At 42.2% G+C, this 12,391-nt stretch overlaps 1 protein-coding gene across 2 annotated transcripts in view; it reads left to right on the top strand.

Annotated features, from left to right (window-relative positions):
• Positions 1 to 12,391, top strand: part of slc4a4a (solute carrier family 4 member 4a) — an 80,398-nt gene that overhangs the window by 20,119 nt on the left and 47,888 nt on the right. For both annotated transcript variants that reach the window (XM_071917808.2, XM_078285323.1), the window contains exon 5: positions 11,424 to 11,559. In XM_071917808.2, the coding sequence (XP_071773909.1) occupies positions 11,424 to 11,559 (136 nt within the window). The remainder of the gene's footprint in view (positions 1 to 11,423; positions 11,560 to 12,391) is intronic.

Genomic DNA, 12,391 nt, shown 5'->3' on the forward strand with positions numbered 1-12,391 from the left:
CATCAGAGATCAGCTGCTCCTCTGACTATGCTTCATGTCTATTAGAACTGTATGAGGAAGTGATTGAGCGTGTGAGGGCAGTTTTTGTTTCATTCAATTAATTATTGTTTTCTATTGCCTATTCCCCTTCAAATCCAACCCTGTATGGCTGCTCCATGTCTTCACCTTTGCATTTAGATTACTCAAAACCACAAAACTGCAATTTTGGTGTTTTTCGTTTTCTGACTTGAAGACTTTCATGGCCATTTGTGTGTTGAGTGACTTTCATGACCCTTCGGCGCTGGAAACCTGTTAAAACCCCGTTGTATAATACTAAAATATATATGTGTGTCAAAGGGGAAAATAACCATTCTCCATTCCTGAAAAACCCAGTGGAGTCAGGCTGAGGTGAGGAAACATAAGAAACCTTACAAGCCTTGGTTTGTTTACAGCCTCAGTGGTAATTCTCCATTCAAGGAAAATGCGACTATGTTGGCAGGAGAACCTGAGCATTGACGTTTCGTTTACAGTCAACACAGCTGTTTCATAGGGGTAAAGTAGCGTAAATGCTGTTGATGTTATGTAAAGTACTGTCATGGAATTAAGGTGTTAATGGAGTGAGCAGCGAAATGGCATTACAATACAAACAGAGAGCATACACAGCACAGTTAGTATGACTAGACAGTAAATGGCTCATTTCCTTCATTGTACATCTTACATTTTGTATACATAAATTTGTACTTTTCACATTCCATTTTACATTGTTTATTAACCATTTTCCATTACATGTCATCATGTGGGATAAGGTTATGTACTGATTATATCATAGGTCAGTACCAACCGCCGTGCCAAACTCAGCAAACTAGTGCAAAATGAACACTGCTTGGTTCCTAAACATGGATTATAGTTTTCTGTTGATGGGGAAGTCTGTTAATGGAATAGCAAAGTGTCTCAAAGTGAGTGGGAATGCTATTTTCAGTTGTACATTTTCAGCATGTTGTGGGCATTGAATAAGAGTCTTGGCACATGTGAAGTAGCAGGGGAGTGATAGAGGCAAGAGAAAACGCTGTAACGCTGGTATTTCCCTTGAAGCTATATCACACACACATCGCAACACAAAACACACCTGTGCCTGGAAGCAGCAAATCCTGTGCAATATATTTTTTGGTCTTTTGCAATGCTAGAAAAAACATAAACAACTTGAAACCCCCTCAAAAGAAAAAAATAAAGTATCAGCTGAACATAAATACAGAGAAGGCAAACCTCCCATAAGGAGGGCAAGTGTGCGTCCGGGGTCTGAGCCCAGCTGCAGTGCGACAGGCACAGACTGGAGTTTTAGTCATACAAACATTTCCCAGAGGCAGAAATAATCTGATTGGTTGAGTTAAATCTCAGTGGGCGGAGCCAAAGTACTACAGCTTTTCCAGCTAAGTAACGTTAGACTGAAACAAAAAGGCAAAAGGTAAGAGACAAGGAAGCTAATATTATGAAGCCTAGCACTCTGCTACTAACTGAAAAAATACAATCTAGCCATATAAGTTATCTAGGTTAGCTAGTTAGCTAGCTGACCTTCAAGTTCAAACTAGCCATACTAGCCTATAGCTATCTAGGTAAGCTAGTTAGCTAGCTGCTGACCTTCAACATCATGAATGCCATGGTCATGAAGGAATGAAAAAAGAAGTCATTGCCATTTATATATATTTTTTCTATTTTGACCTTCCTTCTTTTCCATTGGCTAACTTAAAACCTGTGGTTGTTTGGCTCCGCCCATTGAGGTTTAACTCAATCAATGAGATTATTTGTGACTCCAGAGAAATCAGAGAGATATTTGCAGAACTAAAACTCCAGTCTGCATGACAGGCATACAGTACACCTCACTTCTCTCTCTGTTGTTGACTGCCCTCCTCCCTCTCGCTCTCTCTGGGAAACATGGCCGCCCCCAGGGGAAGGCCCTCGTCTGCCGTCTGGGCCGAAATCCTCTTGTTTGGTCAGATGGACGCTGCAGGGACTGCGTGTGCTGGCCTCCTGGTTGCTTGTGTGTCTGCTGCGGGACCGTGTGACCCCAGCTCGTTTTGATGAGCACATTTTTTTTTTTTCCAAGCTTTTTTTTTTCATTGGGATCAAATTCTCTCAAAGTAGATTATGAAGATTACTTAGATACTCTGCACCAAAACCAGAAAGAGCAAGCTATAGCTGCTGTGATGTATTCTGCTGTTTATTGAATGACATATAGAAACTCTAATTTTGGCGATTTTCATGTTTTAACTTCAACTGAAGGATTACATGCTCCCCTATTAAAAGTACATGGTCATAAAGGTGAAAACAAGGATGCATGCTTTTCTTAGTTCCTGAAAAATTGAAATTATGGAGATGCAAGGTTTTATCTGGCAACAGCAATATATAAAATAAAAGTCTACAGCTATCACTTCCAATACAAAGTATATTCTTCCTTTGAACACACTGACACAACGCTGCTTCACTTGCTGCCAAATATGTAAGACGTTGCCTGAAAGGAACAAGGAGGATTTCTCTCAACAACAGCGACATTCCAGAGTTTGCAGTGAGGGATTATAGTTTTTTTTTTGGTTTCATTTTAAACTTATTTGATGATAGAGGCAACATATCCTACGAGGATTTTATGACCTTATACAATTTCCCAGTCACATTCAAAGAATTCAAACTCCATCTGTAAAGCAATTCCCCCTGGATTGAAACGTTAAGTAAAAGGTCAGCAGGCATTAGAACATAATACAATTTAAAATACTAATTTTCTAATGCTTAATGAGTTAAATCTCCTCGATAAACGATGTAACAACAAATTCATATGCAAATGATTTCACTAAAAACAAAGAATAGGACAAAAAGTACATTTTATCGGGGTTCAATAATCAATGATATTAGATGGGAGCCTGGTTACTTCCTCACAAATGTATTATAAACAAATTAAGAGAGCTGCATTATAATATACTGCACAGAATGTATCCTTGTTATCAAACTTCATCAGAATATTTGGTCAAAGAAGAAACAGAAATTATAGATGAGTGAAAAATAGTATTTTCTCCCAAAGCTTTCTTGAATGTCTTTCTATTTCACTCCACTGTGAACTCTTCTCCACACAATGTGCATATGTACACACACACACACACACACACACACACACACGTTTGTATTACTACACTTGTGAGGCCCCTCCACTGAGTCCGATCATTCCCAAACCGTGAACTTTAACCCTCACCACTACATGCCTAACTGTAACCCTCACCCTAAACTAAACCTAATGCTAATTATAATCCTAACCCTAAATCCAAGTCCTAATCCTAAACTAACCCCTCGAAGAAGTGATGCAAATAATCTCCCTTCACAAATATGTCTAAAACTCAAACTGGTTCTCTCACAGATAGCAAATCATGTATACACACACACACACACACACACACACACATGCAAACACACACATACTGTAGATATTAGTTTTGTGGATCAGATAATTCACAAAGGCCGAGTCTCGTGGGTTTCACCTAATACACTGCAGTCCACAGACCAACAGATCATTTGTTGGAAAAACCCTTTAATAGTGTCATACGACAGTAAATTGGCGAAAAGAAATCATATCAGTAGAAGTCTGTGGATATTGATTGGATAGATCCTTTGGGCCCTCAAAAAGGCAATACCTTTGTTTGACTTTGTGTCTTTCTGCTCAGCCTGATGAGCTAATCTTCAGTGATCGACCCTTCGGCCAACAATGCTCCTCGTCCCACCCCACCCATCCACAACCACACTACACCGCTTAGTCCTCATGAGATTATAATTAGTCCGTTTAGCCTCCTTTTCTGCTACAACATGACCTTCTGTAATCGCTTAGAAAGGGTCACTGGGTTGATCCTCAGGGGCAGAAATTTGGTTAGACTAGCTCACAGTCAATTTAGACCAGACTGAGTTCACACCACACACGTTTGAAGCGGTTTATTCGGACTCTGGTGCGTTTACTCCTGTAGTTCAGTTCGTTCGTTCAGGTGAGAACGCTCACATTCGAATTCAGGTGGCACCAAATAACGGCACAGAGACACCTGAAAATGCAAAGTCATAATCCTCTTCCCAGAGAACTGCAGTGCGGTTTGTTAGGAGTGAGTAATCGTAATCGGAACCAATGGCAGGAAACATCCCCAAAACACAAGGGTTTATGGGTACGAGGAGATGGATGTTAACGTCTGATAGCCAGCAGTTACTCATGCTTGGAAAGCCGAGCAGAACAAAATGAAGTGAGGGCAAACTGCAGTCTGGACTGATCCGGAAATTATGACAAAGAGTGCAGACAAATCCATTATACATGGGTAGCTAGACCCAGAGGACTTATGCCACATTTCTCACAGAATTTGGTGACTTCCTATCAGACCTTACAGTGTCATCAGATGAAGCCTCTGTAGTTGGTGAATTTCACAGAAAAATCCACCCTCGAATACTCTTACACTGTTAGATAGATAGACCTTTCAGTTAAAGGTGGGTGTATGGGATTAAAAATGTATCTATGCCAACTACTTTGTAACATACTGCGCCGTGTGTGTGTGATCGTGGCTCCGCTCCTTATTCAAAACACAACATATCTTGTGGTCACATTGCATCATGGTCTATGTATGTATTATAATATTAAATCTACTGTCGGGGAAATTGGTCTCTCTGCCTCTTATACGATGGATTTCTCCCTGTATGATCGTTGAACGTCGGTGCAAAATGGCGGCTCTAGAAAGAACTGTGATTATATTGCTGTGCGTTTATTGTTGATGTTCTAATAGCTGAAACATTTTCTGCCATCAGACTTCATTGTAGCTGCTGGAAATATCTCAATGTGACATTATGTTGTTTACATTTGGCCAGTTACCCACAGGACAAATACACCACAAAACAACAAAATGGGCCTAGAAATCAAATTCAAATCACCAATAGCTGTTTTTCTAACGGTGTTAAAATATTTTAGGGTGACCTTGACACCTTGACAGTGAAGCAGATCCACGGCAAAATGCATTTTTAAATGTATCTGACTCTGTATCCTCACGAACACATGCATAACCATCGACCTGGTGCTTTCTCTCTGAGCTGATATTGCAGAACTCAGTCAGGAGCTCAGTTGAATCTCTTGGTCCTTGAATGCTCTTTGATTATCTTTGAAGTTAAATCTGCAAACAATCAGGCCTCGTCAATGCTCAAACCTTTTCATTTACCAGCCTCACTTTCCTCAGTAAATGAATACTTAAATTTTATCTCACTGAACACGTTCACAGATTGGATTCAATGCTGCAGCCTGCAGAGCTCTATTGATTGTGTTCTCGCCATTAGAAATAAGAAATGCACTCAGAAAAATGCTTGCACATTGGTATACAGAGACTCCCAGAGCTCTGAAACAGCTTTGCAGGAAATACAAATGCAAATCAATCCCCTTTTATTAAACAAAGCAAATGACCTGAAGAATTATAGACCCCATCTCGCTCACTTCTTAATTTCAAAGTTACTCGAAAAAGCAGCAAATCACCAACTGATAGATTTTGGAAATATAAACTTTATGAACCCATTCTATCTGGATTCATCACAATACAAAAACCGTCCTACCAATATGGTCACAAATGATCTGTTACCTGCCTCTGACTGTGGCTCTCTGTTACTACTTATACCTTTATCTCTATGTACTTTTAGATTGCCTTGAAAGTGAAATTGGACTTTGTGGACCTGTACCGCGCTGGTTCAGTTCTTATCAGTCTGATAAACTGGAATTTATACATTCAAACAAATAAATAATCTTCCTCCCTTAGTGTGAGGTTTGGTGTCCCGCAAGGCTCCGTCCTGGGACCCTTGCAGTTCTCTCAGTATATGGTACTGTACCTCTCAGTGGCATTACTGGTCCGAGTTGGGCACTTTGCATTACTCATATTACTTTACTTCCAGAGAGCAGAAGGTTTTAGTTTTTTACACTACCCGTTATGTAACATTTCCATTACATCCCCAATATTGGTAACAGCATCCTCCCATACCTGTCAGGATGACTCATTTGCTTTGCCTGTGTGCTTCTGTGTGAATGGTCAGTTTAGCCAATAGCAGCACAGCAGGCAGGCCAAGAGCAGGGCAGTCAGAGGCAAGAATTGAAGTACTTTTTACCCAGTTTTACCCACATACTCACATACATTTGCACACTTTAGTAATTCAGTAATTTAGTAATTGGTTTCCGTAGAACCAGTTGGTGTAATCTAGCCTTTGCTATGGTGGAAAGCATGTGCACCATGTTGTACAAGATGGTTATATGAGAGGAACGTCGACTGAAAAATAAAGTTGGAATAATTTGAATGAGAAGACGGTGTTTCCCACAGAATTCGAATGTATTTGAGGTGGTAGGTGGGTTGGCATTTGGGGGGGGGGGGTGGGGTGGGGTTTGAGTGCCTTTTTATTCTTGTATTCTCTTATATTGTCAATATATAGGCTAATATCAATAAAGGATCCCATTACCTGGATGGCCGAAAAATTATCTAATGTACTCCATTTTAAATAGTTCCATTTGTCAAACAAATAACTAACCTGTATATATCTAAAGTACTTTGTGTCAAAGATAACATAACTTAAAAATATAAACAGTGCTACACTGTTTGTTGTTGCTTTTGTCTATAAGGTGAAGAATAGAAATGAGACTCCTTTTGCAGAGAAATCTGCTTTCTGCCCTGCTGCATCTCTCTGTGCTGTCAGTCTCTCCTGTATCTTTACATCGTTACATTACAGCCTTTGACATTATTATCTGCTCTGTTTTACTGCTCAGCTCCTCTGGTCCAGACTGTCCTGCTCCTCCTCAGGACCAGTCCTTTTCCTTCTTTGAAAATATTTTTCAATATTAATCTGGATTGAGGGAGCAAACATTCAGAGTCAGAGTTAACAAGTTAATATTAACGTTATCGGTCCACTCAGTGGATACTGACTAGCAGCTAGGCTATACAGCGTGCTAATCTCGGAAACTCAGCTGTATTCCGAGTAACGTTAAGTGTTAGTTCTTCTTTTTGGGAATTCAGTCGGCCACAAAGTTTTCTATGTGTGGGAAACCCTGGAGGGGTAGAGCAGAGCGAGGGGAGATTGTCCACTAGTTAATCGATCGCGGGTGGCGTCGTTCTCTCGGACGGATAAAAAAATAAAAATAAAAAATGCTAAAATGGGTCGCCAAATATACTTTGGCGGCCGTTAATATACCTGGGCGGCCCGTCCAAGTAAAGTCTGTGTGTGGGAAACACTGGAAGAATTTAGACTTTGATGACTTAATCCTGATTGCCAGAGGATTAAACGATTCCCAAAAAATTTTGGCTGTGTTGCTGAGCTTTCCTAGTGTATGTAAGCCCTCTTGTTCTGTTCATGAAAACCTAAAAGCAAAACTAAACTCAACCCTGCTGTGATGGGCTGCTTTGTGCTGTTCGGACTGAAAGCACGGTGGAAATTCGGTCGCCTTAATCTTGTTCCTGCAGTACACCTGAAGAGAGGGCAGTGGTCCTCTCCACTCAGGTGCTTCGCCAGCTGCTATTTGTTACATTCCCATCAGGACTCGCCCCCATCAGCTATCACAACAAAATACCAGAGCTGGATTGTCCTGGTATAAATACTGTGCTTTCAATGAATCACCCTCAGGGTGTCACTCTGCATTCAGGCCGAGCCCCGCTCGCTCCCTGTGGCACTGCGCACTAGCTGCCCTGCATACTGAATGTCAGACTTTGTGGCATGGAAAACATTTCCTGTATTCTCAGTGATCCTCTCATTTCTTTGAAAGAGGTGAAGCGGAGTTACAGTATCGCTGCATGGACAGTCACAAACAATAAACTTGCTATTAGATCCCATGTAGCGTTTTGCTGTGGTGAGTTTTAGTTTTTTCAAAAAGGTCGGAGGAGATGGAAGGTATTTGTGTAGGATGCATGTCAAGAGTGGGACTAAACAGGCCTTTAGTGGCAGTCACACTAAGCTTTCTGCCGGGCAGCGGGCATTCTTCCTCCATCCCCTATCCCATGAGCCTCCGCTGCTGGGACAAAGTCCCCTTTGTATGCCCATGGCTCTTGGCTAGAGCACACAGAGCTTTGAAATTGCGTTTGAACGATGGGATTTTCATTTCTATCCCTCCTTTTCGTACTCGCTCTCACCCCTCTTTGCTTTCACTCTGCACTGAACCAACCCCCCCCCCTTCCCTTCTCTTAGCAACTGCTCGAGTGGGACAGTATTGCATTGACACCAACACTCTGCCTGTTACCAGCTTGGGCTTTCGCTGGATAACATGGATAGACAGCATCAGTCTCTAATCAATATTTACAGATGATTGGAAATCTTTCCTGGATAATTTTGAAAACAAACAAAAAAAACAAACTGTTATTGATGCCCACTATGTATTATGAGAAACTTAATTCATTCATTTCCAAATTTTTGACTTATAGTGAGAAGTGTGAGAAGTGCAATCTCACTTAAAAGGAAGATGCTACACACTCTTATTCCTCTACCCAGCACTTCTATATTATATGCACATTCAATGGTTTGTAACATCTATTACCAGGTGCTGAGGCTTTGACCCTCTGACCTGCCCTCCTCACTATTGGTTGCTTGTAATCTCGGCGATACAGCCATTTAAGCTCGTTTTACTGTTTACTGTACTCAGTGTAAGTCGCCGTGGATGAGAGCGTCAGCTAAATGTGTAAAATGCACATGTACATTATTCTGCCTAGGGTGTTATTAAACCGACTTCTGTGACTTAGGCTAGTTGCAGCTTGCGGCGACGGGTGTGTGTGTGTGCCAGCAGAAAGTTTGTGTCCCACCTAGTAATCTCACAACTGCTCGTCTGGCTCGTACCTGCTGCTGCTACTGTTGTTGTTGTTGTTGTTGTTGTTGTGCCGCAGAAGACACAAAGTGAGGGGAAAACCTTAAGCCTTTACCTCATTTACCTCAGTCATCATAGGAATGTTGCTGACTGACTGAATGTATGAATGAATGACTAAATGTGGTAGTTGTGGTAACGTTTAGGGTGGTATATATATATATGTTGACTTGCAGAAAATATACCTACTTGCCGATCAAGTGTTGAGGAAACTCCAGGCTTGTAGTTAGAGAGTCAGCACTAGGTTTAGACCAATATATCCGGCTAATATTGGCCTTATATTAAATATTGGATATCGGCCAGTCAGTGTCGTCCACCGCCGACACTGACTGTCGGCGGTTTTTATTTAACCTTTATTTAACCAGGAAGGCCACTTGAGATTCAGAATGTCTTTTGCGAGGGAGACCTGGCCAAGACAGCAGCAAATAAGGAGTAGTAACAGACAAATGAAGCATTATAAAAGACAATAAAACAAAACAATACAGTTAAATACATTATACAAACAATAAGACAGTGAGTTAAAACACATAACACATCGACCCAGCACAGAGACAGTAATGTATCCCAGAGTTTCCCCTACCATTGAATAGGTGTGGTGGATCAATCTGCCTTAAAGAGCTGCGAACACTGAAAGAATTTCATTAGTCTGGGTTTCAGTGGAGAGTTTTAGTGTCCCATGATGGTCTAAATGCTGTTTCTGATGCTTTTCCACCCTGACAAGAAGCACATTCTGCAAAGATGTAAAGACATTGAATATATGCACATAATATCCGTTACTGGCAACTTTAATCTAAAAAATAAAGGTACTAGCCTTGAAAAAGCCATATTGGGCGAACCATAGTCAACACTCTTGTGCCACGGTACTTACTGAAGCTCTTTTTTAACCAGTATGGATCAGGAGGCTTCATTGTCTCACATACACACACACACACACACACACACACACACACACACACTCTCACATAACAGCAAAAAACCCCAAAATAGCAATTATCATTGCAATCATATGTTATAATCGTGTTTATATTTAACTTATTATCAAGTCATTTTCTTGCAAGTCAAGTCTCAAGTCACTGGAATACAAGTCAAGTGCAAAGTAATTTCTCCATGTGTCAAGTCAAGTCTCGAGCCACCAATAAATTCCGACTCGAGTCGGAGACACTGACAGCATCTGAATCTTGAATTAATTTATGCTCATTCCATCAAGATGAAACTGTGAATGTATTTCTGTCGTCTCTGGTGTGCGATACATTCTGCAGCCTCCTTCTGACTGACGTGACGCAGCACGAGTCCTGGTGGCGGTGACAGTCGCTCTGGCCGGGCCTCGGCTGGGCACGGGGTCGCCGGTCCAAGGAATCTGACTCAGAGCCAAAATGAAATGGGGGTTAGTGGTGGAGACTGTTGGAGGCACAGTGAACTCGTTTTAGGCTACTGTTTGGAAAACCGATATGTCGATCTCCACGATGCATGCATGTGGGGGGATTCACTGGATTTGTCTTATTCCTGGATATTTCTCTTTACACACTACAAGTCTGATTCCTCATGCAGAGAAACCATACGTACTTAACTGTTGTGTGGCTTTCCATAAACAAGCAGTTGCTCTAATGATGTAGCGTGTTTGCTGGTAAGACCCGTCTTCTGCGGTTCTTTGCTCATGACAAAAAGGTAATGTGTGGAGTTTTCTACATGCATGGGCCTGTTTTCATGAAAACGGGCTCGTCATTATTTGTGGGCTCCTCAGTTGTTCTCATGCAAAGTTCAATTAGAGTTTCCACTTGTTTGAAGATACTATAATGGCCTCGGACCATATAAAGCATGTTTGAGTAGTGTTGAAAAGTATTTCTATATCAGTCCCCTTTGAATTTCTGTGTGGCTCTTTTTTCTAGATGCACTGATGCTTGACTAAATATTCAAATGAGAAGACAAGGGGAAGGAAAGCAAAGCCTCTCTGGTACAGAATAGGGTAGTTTGTGAACCATTTCCTAATTGTTAATGAGGGGCTCCGGGGCAGTGTGCCAAAGCTGGAGGGCCAATGGCGAAGGCCTGTTTGAGCAGTAAGGGGGGGGGGGGGGGTGGTGGGGGGGAGAAGGGGCTAGCAGAGGGGACACTGTCACTGAGGGGACCCCTAAACCCCCTCGGCCCCCCTCCTACCTGGTTCACAAAGTGCTGCAGCGGGCAATCGAGAGCGGCTGTCACTTCCACCCGAGACTCTAATGAGGGTTTTGCTGCTGTTCTTGGGGCTTCTGGGGGTTCTGCGCTGGTGAGCTTGTGCAGCTTACCGACTGTCACCTACACACCCGCAACTTGACTGAGGATCATACCCTGATTTGGAGAGCAGAGGGGGGTCATCGGGTCGCAAAGATGTCCAACAACAACAACAACCAAGAAGAGAAGGAGGAGAAGGAAGAGGACGAGAGAGGAGAAGAGGTGGTGGTGGTGAAAATCCCACCTCCTCCGCCTCCTCCTGAGGCCGTCGTGAACGGCTCAGCGGGCGAGGGGAAGCCGTTGCCCAAAGCCTTGCCGAACGGGCACCAGTGCCAACCTGTGACCCGCAGTATTTTCCCTCTCTCCGCAGTCTCGCCGGCGGCCGAGAGGATCCGCTTCATCCTCGGGGAGGAGGATGACGGCCCGGCGCCCCCGCAGCTCTTCACCGAGCTGGACGAGCTGCTGTCTGTGGACGGACAGGAGATGGAGTGGAAGGAGACGGCCAGGTAAGAGACTCACACTCCACCAAAGTTCCTGTGTGTTCGTGGATTTTACAGGTGTGATATTGTTGATTGGCCCTCTCCTTTGACTTGTACTGAATTATTTAAAACATTAAATACACTTCAGTGCCTGGTATGAGAGAAAAATCATCTACACAGCAGAATTGTTAGTGTTAGTTGTCACTTTGCCTCTAAATCCACACCCGTCAGAGGTTAATTTAACAGTTTTGATAGTTTTGAATCCCTGCCACAGAACCATATCAGCTTTATGATTAGACAAACAACTCTGCAATCAACCTCAACTTAAAATAATTGTCACTGTAAAATCAAGACTTAACACTGGGAAATTTGCTGTGTTATTGCATTGGCAGCAGCTCCATCCAAGTTTTTCATGTATTTCTCCTGTGTGGCCCACTAGTGGGATGGGATGGGATGGGATGGGATGGGATGATTGTTTATACATCATTAGCTCTCAATGAATGAGGATCTCACAGAGGGAAATGGGACCCCTGGACTGCTGTTTGATGCCACAAATGAGGTGATTTGTTGTCTAACCTCTGACCAAATGCACTGCAGATGGAAGTGACTTCATTAGTGGTTGAATTTGCTTCAAATGGAAAGCAGTGTATTTGAGTGTGTTTTTTTTTGAGGAACACTACTGTCATAAGTCTCTGAGTGCTTTCAAAGGTAATTTTAATTTTACTTGAGTAGCTTTTTAGGACTTAGTCTTGTTTTTGAGTTGAACATTATATGAACAAATCATAGTCTTCCCCAACACTGGTATTAATAATGATAGAACTAATGAACTAATTAATCAGCAGATTGGTGAAGTATTGGC

Source organism: Centroberyx gerrardi, chromosome 8 (genome assembly GCF_048128805.1).
Source record: "Centroberyx gerrardi isolate f3 chromosome 8, fCenGer3.hap1.cur.20231027, whole genome shotgun sequence".
Classification (NCBI taxonomy): domain Eukaryota; kingdom Metazoa; phylum Chordata; class Actinopteri; order Beryciformes; family Berycidae; genus Centroberyx; species Centroberyx gerrardi.